This window comes from Coregonus lavaretus, assembly GCF_964263955.1.
Source record: "Coregonus lavaretus genome assembly, chromosome: 7".
Taxonomy (NCBI): domain Eukaryota; kingdom Metazoa; phylum Chordata; class Actinopteri; order Salmoniformes; family Salmonidae; genus Coregonus; species Coregonus lavaretus.
In genome coordinates, this window is record NC_139994.1 from 59,666,995 (window position 1) to 59,679,599 (window position 12,605).

The window sequence follows — 12,605 nt, forward strand, 5'->3', positions numbered from 1 at the left end:
AATGAATACCATAAAAATACACATAAATGATCACATGACAGCACTGAAACTGTACATATACTGTACACTGTTAGTTTAGGTAGACTGAAATCAGAGACATCCTGTTGACAGAGGAGAGTACATTGAAACAGCCTTGGTTTGGAACACTTACTTGGCCATTGTGGTGTTGACTTGAGTACGTGTGATTTCCATGTAGTGATCAATCTGGGTCTGGGGAAGAAAGTGAGGAAGAGAACAGTGAGTTTTGTAGTAATTTACAGTCAGACTCATAAACAGACCTAATCTACAGAACATGGAACGATGTCTCATTGTGCAAACGAAATTATAAACTGGGTGGTTCGAGCCCTGAATGCTCATTGGCTGACAGCCGTGGTATATCAGACCGTATACCACGGGTATGACAAAACATGTATTTTTACTGCTCTAATTACATTGGTAACCAGTTTATAATAGCAATAAGGCACCTCAGAGGTTTGTGGTATATGGCCAATATACCACAGCTAAGGGCTGTATCCAGGCATAACAGCCCTTAGCCGTGGTATATTGGCCATATACCACACCTCCTTGTGCCTTATTGCATAATTAGAAGTCATGAGATAAACACAAGAAGTCAGAGACCATGACTTACGGTATTACGGTTGTTAAGGTAATACGGTTGTTATGGTTACTTTGCACTCTGCATTTGTGTTTAGAAGAGTAAAATGCTGTCCTTAAATCTAGGCCTCCATACCGTTACAGTGTAAAAGGCTCCAGACACTGAAAGCCATCTTGTCAAATCAGCCTTGTGCTATGGCACCGATAAGGATGCAAATAGCCCCCAACGACTCGTAAAGAGCCTGGTCATCCGGTGAGGTCACACCCAGTAGAACTAGTAGGTGCCCGCAAAAGGATGATGCGGTCATAATCAATGCTCATGGCTCGATCCAGAACCATATATAGGTCTAGCTCAAGGTACATTGATTCATCAGCATGACTCAAGTCTACATAGCTCTAAGGAATAATAAGAAGCGTCTCCACTTCTATGATGTTACAAGACAAAAAGGTCAAGGGTCAGACTCACCTTGTTCTTCTCATAGAAGGGGGGTACGGCGAAGAGGAGGATGTCAGCTGGAGCAGAGCGAAAGAAAAAAACAACATTGAAATAACGCACAGGGTACAACCAGCAGCTGACCTCGAAAGGCACACAAAGCATCGTCGAGGCACACAGGCCTACAGTGGATTCGGAAAGTATTCAGACCCCTTAACTTTTTCCACATTTTGTTACAGCCTTAGTCTAGAATTGATTAAATAGTTTTTTCCCCTCAATCTACACACAATACCCATAATGACAAAGCAAAAACAGGTTTTTAGAAATGTTTGCTTATTAATAAAAAACGTAAATATCACATTTACATAAGTATTCAGTCCCTTCATTCAGTACTTTGTTGAAGTACCTTTGTCAGCGATTACAGCATCGAGTCTTCTTGGGTATGACGCTAAAAGCTTGGCACACCTGTATTTGGAGAGTTTCTCCAATTCTTCTCTGCAGATCCTCTCAAGCTCTGTCAGGTTGGATGGGGAGTGTTGCTGCACAGCTATTTTCAGGTCTCTCCAGAGAAGTTTGATCAGGTTCAAGTTAGGGCTCTGGCTGGGCCACTGAAGGACATTCAGAGACTTGTCCCGAAGCCACTCCTGCGTTGTTGTGGCTGTGTGCTTAGGGTCGTTGTTCTGTTGGAAGGTGAACCTTCGCCCCAGTCTGAGGTCCTGAGCGCTCTGGAGCAGATTTTCATCAAGGATCTTTCTATACTTTGCTCCGTTCATCTTTCCCTCAATCCTGACTAGTCTCCCAGTCCCTGCCGCTGAAAAACATCCCCACAGCATGATGATGCCACCACCATGCTTCACCGTAGGGATGGTGCCAGGTTTCCTCCAGACGTGACGCTTGGCATTCAGACCAAAGAGTTCAATCTTGGTTTAATCAGACCTTGTTTCTCATGGTCTGAGTCTTTAGGTGCCTTTTGGCAAACTCCAAGCGGGCTATCATGTGCATTTTGCTGAGGAGTGGCTTCCGTCTGGCCATTCTACCATAAAGGCCTGATTGGTGGAGTGCTGCAGAGATGGTTGTCCTTCTGGAAGGTTCTCCCATCTCCACAGAGGAACTCTAGAGCTCTGTCAGTGACCATCGGGTTCTGACCAAGGCCCTTCTCCCCCGATTGCTCAGTTTGGCCGGGCGGCCAGCTCTAGGAAGAGTCTTGGTGGTTCCAAACTTCTTCCATTTAAAAATGATGGAGGCCACTGTGTTCTTGGGGATCTTCAATGCTGCAGAATTGTTTTGGTACCCTTTCCCATATCTGTGCCTCGACACAATCCTGTCTCGGAGCTCTACGGACAATTCCTTCAACCTCATGGCTTGGTTTTTGCTCTGACATGCACTGTCAACTGTGTGATGTTATATAGACAGGTGTGTGCCTTTCCAAATCATGTCCAATCAATTGAATTTACCACAGGTGTACTCCAATCAAGTTGTAGAAACATCTCAAGGATGCTTAATGGAAACTTGGATGCACCTGAGTTCAATTTGAGTCTCATAGCAAAGGGTCTGAATACTTACGTAAATAAAGGTATTATTTATTTTATAAATTTGCACAAATTTCCAAAAACCTGTTTTCGCTTTGTCATTATGGGGTATTGTGTGTAGATTGCTGAGGGAAAAAATTTATTGAATACATTTTAGAATAAGGCTGTAACGTAACAAAATGTGGAAAAAGTCAAGGGGTCTGAATACTTTCCGAAGGCACAGTATATAAAGTTACCATTTATAGTCCATCACAATAATAATAATAATAACGTTGCTTTCAGGGATGTAGACTAAGGACACCGCAAACCATTTTACTAGTAAGAAATCCCCTGACAAAAACAACCAATGAGGCTTTACCACCCAGTAAACTGGGATGGTGTCAGATGCCATTAAAAGAGTTTAGAGCAATATTCCTGACATACAGTGTTTGACAAAGCAGTAGGCCATTGGGGAGTGCTGGTCTAATTAGCTAAATTGTATGAAGGCACAGTCTGTGCCGCCAATGACCTCAGACCGTATCATCCGTTTTGTCAATCTAGGAAAAGGTCACGGTGTGGCTGGACTTAACGAGCGCGACATGCTTACAACACTCGAGCAAGACCCACAGGGTGTTCTAGTCTCACTGCAATTGTCTAGGGCTTATATTCTAAGCAATGCCGTTTAGTTCTCCATGATGCCAAGCATTATAGCGACGTAATTGCACAGAAAAATTGTGTGGACTTGGTCTTCAATGATCCAGTGAGACTGAACTGACCTTTTTAAACTGGCCAGTTTTATTTTTAATGGAAGATGTTTGATAAACATTTTCTAGCACATTCTATGACCTTTGACCCCATTTACAGTGTGTCCAGTTGCCCCAGTTAGTTTAAACATGCATGAAACATAGGATACTAAACAACCTTAGTATTATACCCAGCGACCTCATCAAGCGGTTTTAGCCTTTTGGTACCCAACAGCAGGGGCAGGGAATAGAGCCCGGGCAAACACCCTACACGTCGCACCAGTAGGGTTAAATCACTTGGTGGGAATTGTAACGTCGCTCATATACAGTGGCTTGCAAAAGTATTCACCCCCCTTGGCATTTTTCCTATTTTGTTGCCTTACAACCTGGAATTAAAATGGATTTTTTTGGCGGTTTGTATCATTTGATTTACACAACATGCCTACCACTTTGAAGATGCAAAATATTTTCTTGTGAAACAAACAAGAAATAAGAACAAAAAAAACAGAATAGTTATGCACGCTCAAGTTTTCACCCCCCCAAAGTCAATACTTTGTAGAGCCACCTTTTGCAGCAATTACAGCTGCAAGTCTCTTAGGGTATGTCTCTATAAGCTTGGCACATCTAGCCACTGGGATTATTGCCCATTCTTCAAGGCAAAACTGCTCCAGCTCCTTCAAGTTGGATGGGTTCCGCTGGTGTACAGCAATCTTTAAGTCATACAACAGATTCTCAATTGGATTGAGGTCTGGGCTTTGACTAGGCCATTCCAAGACATTTAAATGTTTCCCCTTAAACCACTCGAGTGTCGCTTTAGCAGTATGCTTAGGGTCATTGTCCTGCTGGAAGGTGAACCTCCATCCCAGTCTCAAATCTCTGGAAGACTGAAACAGGTTTCCCTCAAGAATTTCCCTGTATTTAGCACCATCCATCATTCCTTCAATTCTGACCAGTTTCCCAGTCCCTGCCAATGAAAAACATCCCCACATAATGATGCTGCCACCACCATGCTTCACTGTAGGGATGGTGTTCTCGGGGTGATGAGAGGTGTTGGGTTTGCACCAGACATTTTCCTTGATGGCCAAAAAAGCTCAATTTTAGTCTCATCTGACCAGAGTACCTTCTTCCATATGTTTGGGGAGTCTCCCACATGCCTTTTGGCAAACACAAAACATGTTTGCTTATTTTTTCCTTTAAGCAATGGCTTTTTTCTGGCCACTCTTCCGTAAAGCCCAGCTCTGTGGAGTGTACAGCTTAAAGTGGTCCTATGGACAGATACTCCAATCTCCGCTGTGGAGCTTTGCAGCTCCTTCAGGGTTATCTTTGGTCTCTTTGTTGCCTCTGATTAATGACCTCCTTGCCTGGTCCGTGAGTTTTGGTGGGCGGCCCTCTCTTGGCAGGTTTGTTGTGTTGCCATATTCTTTCCATTTTTTAATAATGGATTTAAAAATGGTGCTCTGTGGGATGTTCAAAGTTCCTGATATATTTTTATAACCCAACCCTGATCTGTACTTCTCCACAACTTTGTCCCTGACCTGTTTGGAGAGCTCCTTGGTCTTCATGGTGCTGCTTGCTTGGTGGTGCCCCTTGCTTAGTGGTGTTGCAGACTCTGGGGCCTTTCAGAACAGGTATATATATATATATATATATATATATATATATATATATATATATATATATATATATATATATATATATATATATATATATATATATATATATATATATATATATATATATATATATATATATATATATATATATATATATATATATATATATATATATATATATATATATATACATATATATATATACATATATATATATACATACATACATACATATATATATATATACACACACACTGAGATCCATGTGACTCTTAAAGTCCACCTGTGTGCAATCAAACTAATTATGTGACTTCTGAAGGTAATTGGTTGCACCAGATCTTATTTAGGGGCTTCATAGCAAAGGGGGTGAATACATATGCACGCACACTTTTCCGTTATTTGAAATAATTTTTTTAAACAAGTGATTTTTTTCATTTCACTTCACCAATTTGGACAATTGTGTATGTCCATTACATGAAATCCAAATAAAAATCCATTTAAATTACAGGTTGTAATGCAACAAAATAGGAAAAAACGCCAAGGGGGATGAATACTTTTGCAAGGCACTGTAGCAAGGATGGCTAGACTTCCCCTCCGAATGGGAATTCCCCTAGTGCTTAGACTACTTAGCCTGCTAGCACAGCCGGGGCCTCAGCCACCACTTGACACCAATGTAGCAGACGGCAGGGCAGGGAAACACTATGCCCGTTTTGAATTGTATTTATTAATTAGGATCCCCATTAGCCAACGCCAATAGCGACTGCTAGTCTTACTGGGGTCCGACACAACGAAAAAGACAATGCTGCAGACATTTTTTTGGTACCCTACCCCAGATCTGTGCCGACACAATCCTGTCTCGGAGCTCTACGGACAATTCCTTCGACATCATGGCTTGGTTTTTGCTCCGACATGCACTGTCAACTGTGGGACCTTATATAGACAGGGGTGTGCCTTTCCAAATCATGTCCAATCAATTGAATTTACCACAGGTGGACTACAATCAAGTTGTTGAAACATCTCAAGGATGATCAATGGAAACAGGATGCACCTGAGCTCAATTGAGTCTCATAGCAAAGGGTCTGAATACTTCTGTAAATAAGGTATGTTTATTTTATTTTTTTATACATTTGCTAAACATTTTTAAGAAAAACTTTTCGCTTTGTCATTATGGGACATTGTGTGTAGATTGCTGAGAAAAATATAAACTATCGTTCAAAAGTTTGGGGTCAATTAGAAATGTCCTTGTTTTCGAAAGAAAAGCAATTTTTCTGCACATTAAAATAACATCAAATTTATCAGAAATACAGTGTAGACATTATTAATGTTGTAAATGGCTATTGTAGCTGGTGGTCCTCTGTAGCTCAGCTGGTAGAGCACGGCGCTTGTAACGCCAAGGTAGTGGGTTCGATCCCCGGGACCACCCATACACAATAAAAAATGTATGCACGCACGACTGTAAGTCGCTTTGGATAAAAGCGTCTGCTAAATGGCATATTATTATTATTATTATTATTGAAACGGCTGATTTTTTTATGGAATATCTACATAGGCGTACAGAGGCCCATTATCAGCAACCATCAGTCCTGTGTTCCAATGGCACGTTGGTGTTTGCTATTCCAAGTTTATCATTTAAAAAAGGCTAATTGATCATTAGAAAACCCTTTTGCAATTATGTTAGCACAGCTGAAAACTGCCCTTCTTGAGACTAGTTGAGTTTCTGGAGCATTAACAATTGTGGGTTCGATTACAGGCTCAAAATGGCCAGAAACAAAAAACTTTCTTCTGAAACTCATCAGTCTATTCTTGTTCTGAGAAATGAAGGCTATTCCATGTGAGAAATTGCCAAGAAACTGAAGATCTCGTACAACGCTGTGTACTACTCCCTTCACAGAACAGCGCAAACTGGCTCTAACCAGAATAGAAAGATGAGTGGGAGGCCCCGGTGCACAACTGAGCAAGAGGACAAATACATTAGTGTCTAGTTTGAGAAACAGACGCCTCACAGGTCCTCAACTGGCAGCTTCATTAAATAGTACCCGCAAAACACCAGTCTCAACGTCAACAGTGAAGAGGCGACTCCGGGATGCTGACCTTCTAGGCCGAGTTGCAAAGAAAAAGCCAGATCTCAGACTGGCCAATAAAAAGAAAATATTAAGATTGGCAAAAGAACACAGACACTGGACAGAGGAAGATTGGAAAAAAGTGTTATGGACAGACGAATCGAAGTTTGAGGTGTTCGGATCACAAAGAAGAACATTTGTGAGACGCAGACCAAATGAAAAGATGCTGGAGGAGTGCTTGATGCCCTCTGTCAAGCATGGTGGAGGCAATGTGATGGTCTGGGGGTGCTTTGGTGATGGTAAAGTGGGAGATTTGTACAGGGTAAAAGGGATCTTGAAGAAGGAAGGCTATCACTCCATTTTGCAACGCCATGTGGACGGCGCTTGATTGGAGCCAATTTCCTCCTACAACAGAACAATGACCCAAAGCACCGCTCCAAACTATGCAATATCTATTTAGGGAAGAAGCAGTCAGCTGATATTCTGTCTATAATGGAGTGGCCAGAACAGTCACCGGATCTCAATCCTATTGAGCTGTTGTGGGAGCAGCTTGACCGTATGGTACGTAAGAAGTGCCCATCACGCCAATCCAACTTGTGGGAGGTCCTTCAGGAAGCATGGGGTGAAATCTCTTCAGAATACCTCAACAAATTGACAACTAGAATGCCAAAGGTCTGCAAGGCTATAATTGCTGCTAATGGAGGATTCTTTGACGAAAGCTAAGTTTGAAGGACACAATTATTTCAATTAAAAATCATTATTTCTAACCTTGTGAATGACTACATTTCCTATTCATTTTGCTATATTTCCTATTCAAACTCATTTCATGCATATTTTCATGGAAAACAAGGACATTTCTAAGTGACCCCAAACTCTTGAACGGTAGTGTATATTTCATCCATTTTAGAATAAGGCTGTAACGTAACAAAATGTGGAAAAGGTCAAGGGGTCTGAATACATTCCGAAGGCACTGTAGATCTACCATTTTTCATAATTGAGGTGCTAAAATATATAGCAGTCTAAAGCAAAATCAGACCTACAGTAGCTTAAAGTCTACATCTCCAACTACCATACACATATTTTTAGACAGCTGAAGCAATCACAAACACTTTCTTCATGAAATGTACCCATTCTGTTTTAGTCATAATTCCTCTGTTTTATTTTTCCCCCAGTTATTTTCACTCTCAGATTCTCTCTTCACACACACACACAGATTTATATATACACGCTTAACATAAATATAAAACACAACGTGTTGGTCCCATGTTTCATGAGCTGAAATAAAAAATCCCATTAATGTTCCATATGCACAAAAAGCTTATTTCTCACAAATGTTGTGCACAAATGTGTTTACATCCCTATTAGTGAGCATTTCTCCTTTGCCAAGATAATCCATCCCCCTGACAGGTGTGGCATATCAAGAAGCTGATTAAACAGCATGATCATTTACACAGGTGCATCTTGTGCTGGGGACAATAAAAGGCCACTAAAAGCTGCAGTTTTGTCACACAACAAAAATTAATTTGAGTGTGTAGTTCCCCTTTAATTACATTTGTATGGCCTTACATGTCTATACATGTATTTCACCGGTTGGCAAAGCTCCAAACAGCTGTGACATTTGCAAACTGTCGGTTCAACCAAAAATGTAAGGAAAGTATGATCTCCTGCTATGCATTTCTCCGGCGTCAGCAAGAACACAATCTGTGTGCCCCACATCCATTTAAACATAAATCCATCAAGAGTATTCAGTATTCAATACGTGTGTTGTCCGTACACCAGGTCAGATAGAAATATAGGTCACTAAGTAAAATAGACAGTCATACCACTTTCATTCTCCCAGGTTTCATGCATGTTCAAACCACACACCCGACATGAAAAAGGTTTCTCAAACGCCATAGATCTCTAACATCTATTATATTTCAAAGTGTTCACAGCTGCACACCACACACACACGACCTCCGTGCAGTGCTGCGGTAGCCTCTTACCCAGGATGAGGATGGTGATGCCGTTGAAGACGGCTCCTACGTAGGTCAGCAGCCACATCACAACAGCCATCTGGGAGGAAAATAAGCCCTGGTTACAGCCAATGATGTCATTAAGTCAATGGTTAGAACACTGGTTGCCTTGGGCCTATTCAAAGAGAGGTTTAGTAGTTAAAACGTTGCAGATAGAATTGTAGAACAGGCACGGCTTTCTGTTATGTAGAATAGCATTACATTTCTATATGAACGTTCTGTAAAGTCCCACCCCCTACGGAATACATCCACGGTTCATCACCATGACATGTGTATGAATGACCAGGAAGAATTTGCCCCTAACAACTGTTCTTGGGTCAAATATTTTAATATTTTGTAATCCCAATGTTGGTTAGGGTATGGTAATCTGATCCTAGATCTGAGGTTAAGGACAGCTTCTAACTCCAGCTAGGAGAGGGATTGAATGCGGATTTAATAGGCTGGGAGTGAAGTTGCGAGCATCATCTCCGCCCGAGTGGCCGTGGGACGGACCAGCGACAGTCGTCTTGGTCTGATAGGTTGGTATGTCTGGGCTATAATGAACTGGCACACTGCCAGTAGCTCTCCTCCCCCCCTTCCTTCCTTCCTTCCTTCCGCTCCCCTTCCCCCCTCGCTCCGCAGCAGAGCTAACCGTGAGCTGTGTTCTAGGTCCGCTAGCTAGCTGCTATCTGAATGCTGCGGTACTAACCCAGTGCTTATGTAGCACCCGCCCTGTGTGATGGATGCCCACAGCCATGCCACTGCTATACCATGAGCTCTCCCATAGTCACATGATGAAGAACTTGACTATAGATCCCTATCACACTAACACTGCAGCATACAATAGGGTTGAGTTGCTAGAGGTTTATTATAGACAGCAGGGAGTGTTCAGAGTGTGTGCGAGTTTTAAAAAGATTGTGCGGCAGGAGGGCAGAGTTTAAGGGGGAAGAGACCCAGGAATATGAGAACACATCAGTCAGTTTAGGACTGTCAAGCATGATACCTAGTTTAGGGTCGCGTACATATATTTACACACAAGTGTGTGTCAGCACAAGACTCTTAATGAGGTAAGAGGCAAAACGATGCATGCAAACACACAAGGGCTACTATGGAATGAATCACTGGTCCAACACTATCAATCATGAGCCGAGGGTCAGATACCGGGGGGGTGAACTGCATGACAGACAGGCAGAAGGACAGACACCTAAACCCACCTTTAGGGAGTCGATGAGGTCCTCGACCAGGAAGAGTTTGCTCATCTGTTTTAGGAATCGGTTGATGTAGGTCAGACTGACGTCCACGTGCTTGCGGAAGGTCTCAGGGGGAACGCTGACATCCTTCTCCATCAGAGCTCTGAGGATAACCAACCACAGCATGGTGTATGAAGCTGTGAACTCAGACTAACCTGCTAAATGCTAATCTAACAAATCGCTTTCATTGGACCATTTCAGGCTAACCTGCTAATCACTAAATCGCTTGGTTTCATTTGATAATTTCAGGCTAACATGCTAAGCGCTAATTAGATCATCGCTACCCAACCAAGGCGCTTTAAATTTCACACGATTGTTAGTTTGTATTTTTTTCTATTACAGCAATTGTTTTCAGGCATACAGTATTAGGCCCCGTTCACATTGAGCAGGTTACCAGATTTGTAGAGATCTGAAACCAATCAGATCTGTATCAGATCTCTGCAAATGCCGAGGTAGTGTCCAACATTGCAGGAACCCCATCAATGTGTCTTAATATGATACGACTGCTATGGAGGCAGCCTGGAACGCGCCCATTGTATTAGTCATCAGTCTATATGGCTGGGCTGTGATGCTCTATACGGCTGGGCTGTGATGCTCTGTATTTTCCTCGCCAATGGAAAATGATACGATGAAGACGTATATTCATCGTACTTAAAAAACGGCAATAACCTATAAATGGGGCATCGTTTTTCCTGGTCATGTGACTACCTCTTAGGCTACACTTAGACATGTGTCCTATCAAGCAACCTCTGCTACTACCAACGTCTTTTTCATGTTCTAACAGCCAAACCAATACAAGACTTAGCAGTTCAGCATCACAAGGTTCCCTATGGAGTGTGCTGCTTTACTTGAAGGGGTGTCCGTCGTTGGACTTCTGCACGGCCTGGACGACAGCCTTGTAGATGCGGAAAGAGATGGTGACACAGAGCAGGGCGAGGAGCAGATAGGAGATCACGCTGATGACGCTGAACGCCGCCAGGGACAGGAGCGTCAGCAGGGACAGGCCGAACACCATGCCCGACTTCTTGGGGTCTCGCCAGTGCACCAAGTCCTTGACTAGAGTGGGTGAGAGATAGGGGTGTGTAGGGGGAAAAGGTGTGTGTGTGTGTGTGTATTTATTGTTTATGAGCAATGTGGAGTAGAGAGATTGGGAGGGAGAACAGAGGGAATAATTCTAGTTACTCATTGCACAACACACGACTAGCAAATTGTGATATCCAACTTCAGACCTATATATAATTATGCTGTGTATTCCCCTCAGGCAACTTGAGTCTAAGCATAACATGCTGTATACATACTGCATTACATTAGCCACCCCCTCAACCGCTCCTCCGTGAATAAATATATATATATATATATATATATATATATATATATATATATATATATATATATATATATATATATATATATATATATATATATATATATATATATATATATACCCTGTTATGGCACACTTAAATGGCCTCCCTTCTTCATCTCCATGAAAAGGAGGCATTTAGAGAAACCTTGTGTAAATGGCTGACTCGCCACGTGGGGCCATGCCTCTGGGGGCCCCAGGCCTGAGCTGCTGTGAGTTTCAGACAATTAAGGGGGAGAGAGCAGAGAGAGAAGAGAGAGCAGAGAGAGAAGAGAGAGCAGAGCATAGAGAGAAGAGGAGAGAGCAGAGCAGAGCATAGAGAGAAGAGGAGAGAGCAGAGCAGAGCATAGAGAAGAGCAGAGCAGAGCGAGAAGAGCAGAGCAGAGAGAGAAGAGCAGAGAGAGAAGAGCGAGAAGAGCAGAGAGAGAAGAGCGAGAAGAGCAGAGAGAGAAGAGCAGAGCAGAGAAGAGAAGAGCAGAGAGAGAAGAGCAGAGCAGAGAGAAGAAGAGCAGAGAGAGAAGAGAAGAGCAGAGAGAGAAGAGCAGAGCAGAGAGAAGAGCAGAGAGAAGAGCAGAGCAGAGAGCAGATCAGAGAGAGAAGAGCAGAGAGAGAAGAGCAGAGCAGAGAGAAGAGCAAGAAGAGCAGAGAGAAGAGCAAGAAGAGCAGAGAGAGAAGAGCAGAGAGAGAAGAGCAGAGCAGAGAGAAGAGCAGAGAGAGAAGAGCAGAGCAGAGAGCAGATCAGAGAGAGAAGAGCAGAGAGAGAAGAGCAGAGCAGAGAGAGAAGGGCGAGAAGAGCAGAGAGAGAAGAGCAGAGCAGAGAGAAGAGCAGAGCAGAGAGAAGAGCAAGAAGAGCAGAGAGAGAAGAGAGAGAAGAGCAGAGAGAGAAGAGCAGAGCAGAGAGAGAAGAGCAGAGCGGAGCAGAGAGAGAAGAGCAGAGAGAGCAGAGCAGAGAGAGAAGAGCAGAGCAGAGCAGAGAGAGAAGAGCAGAGCAGAGCAGAGAGAGAAGAGCAGAGCAGAGAGAGAAGAGCAGAGCAGAGAGAGAAGAGC

The 12,605-nt window shown here is 42.8% G+C and overlaps 1 protein-coding gene across 2 annotated transcripts in view; it reads right to left on the bottom strand.

Annotated features, from left to right (window-relative positions):
- The window catches only part of rtn3 (reticulon 3), a 39,830-nt gene that overhangs the window by 1,591 nt on the left and 25,634 nt on the right, over positions 1-12,605 (bottom strand). For both annotated transcript variants that reach the window (XM_084165486.1, XM_084165485.1), the window contains 5 exons: positions 11,044-11,251; positions 10,160-10,298; positions 8,937-9,006; positions 1,061-1,107; positions 152-210 (listed from right to left, as the gene is read on the bottom strand). In XM_084165486.1, coding sequence (XP_084021612.1) covers positions 152-210; positions 1,061-1,107; positions 8,937-9,006; positions 10,160-10,298; positions 11,044-11,251 — 523 coding nt within the window. The remainder of the gene's footprint in view (positions 1-151; positions 211-1,060; positions 1,108-8,936; positions 9,007-10,159; positions 10,299-11,043; positions 11,252-12,605) is intronic.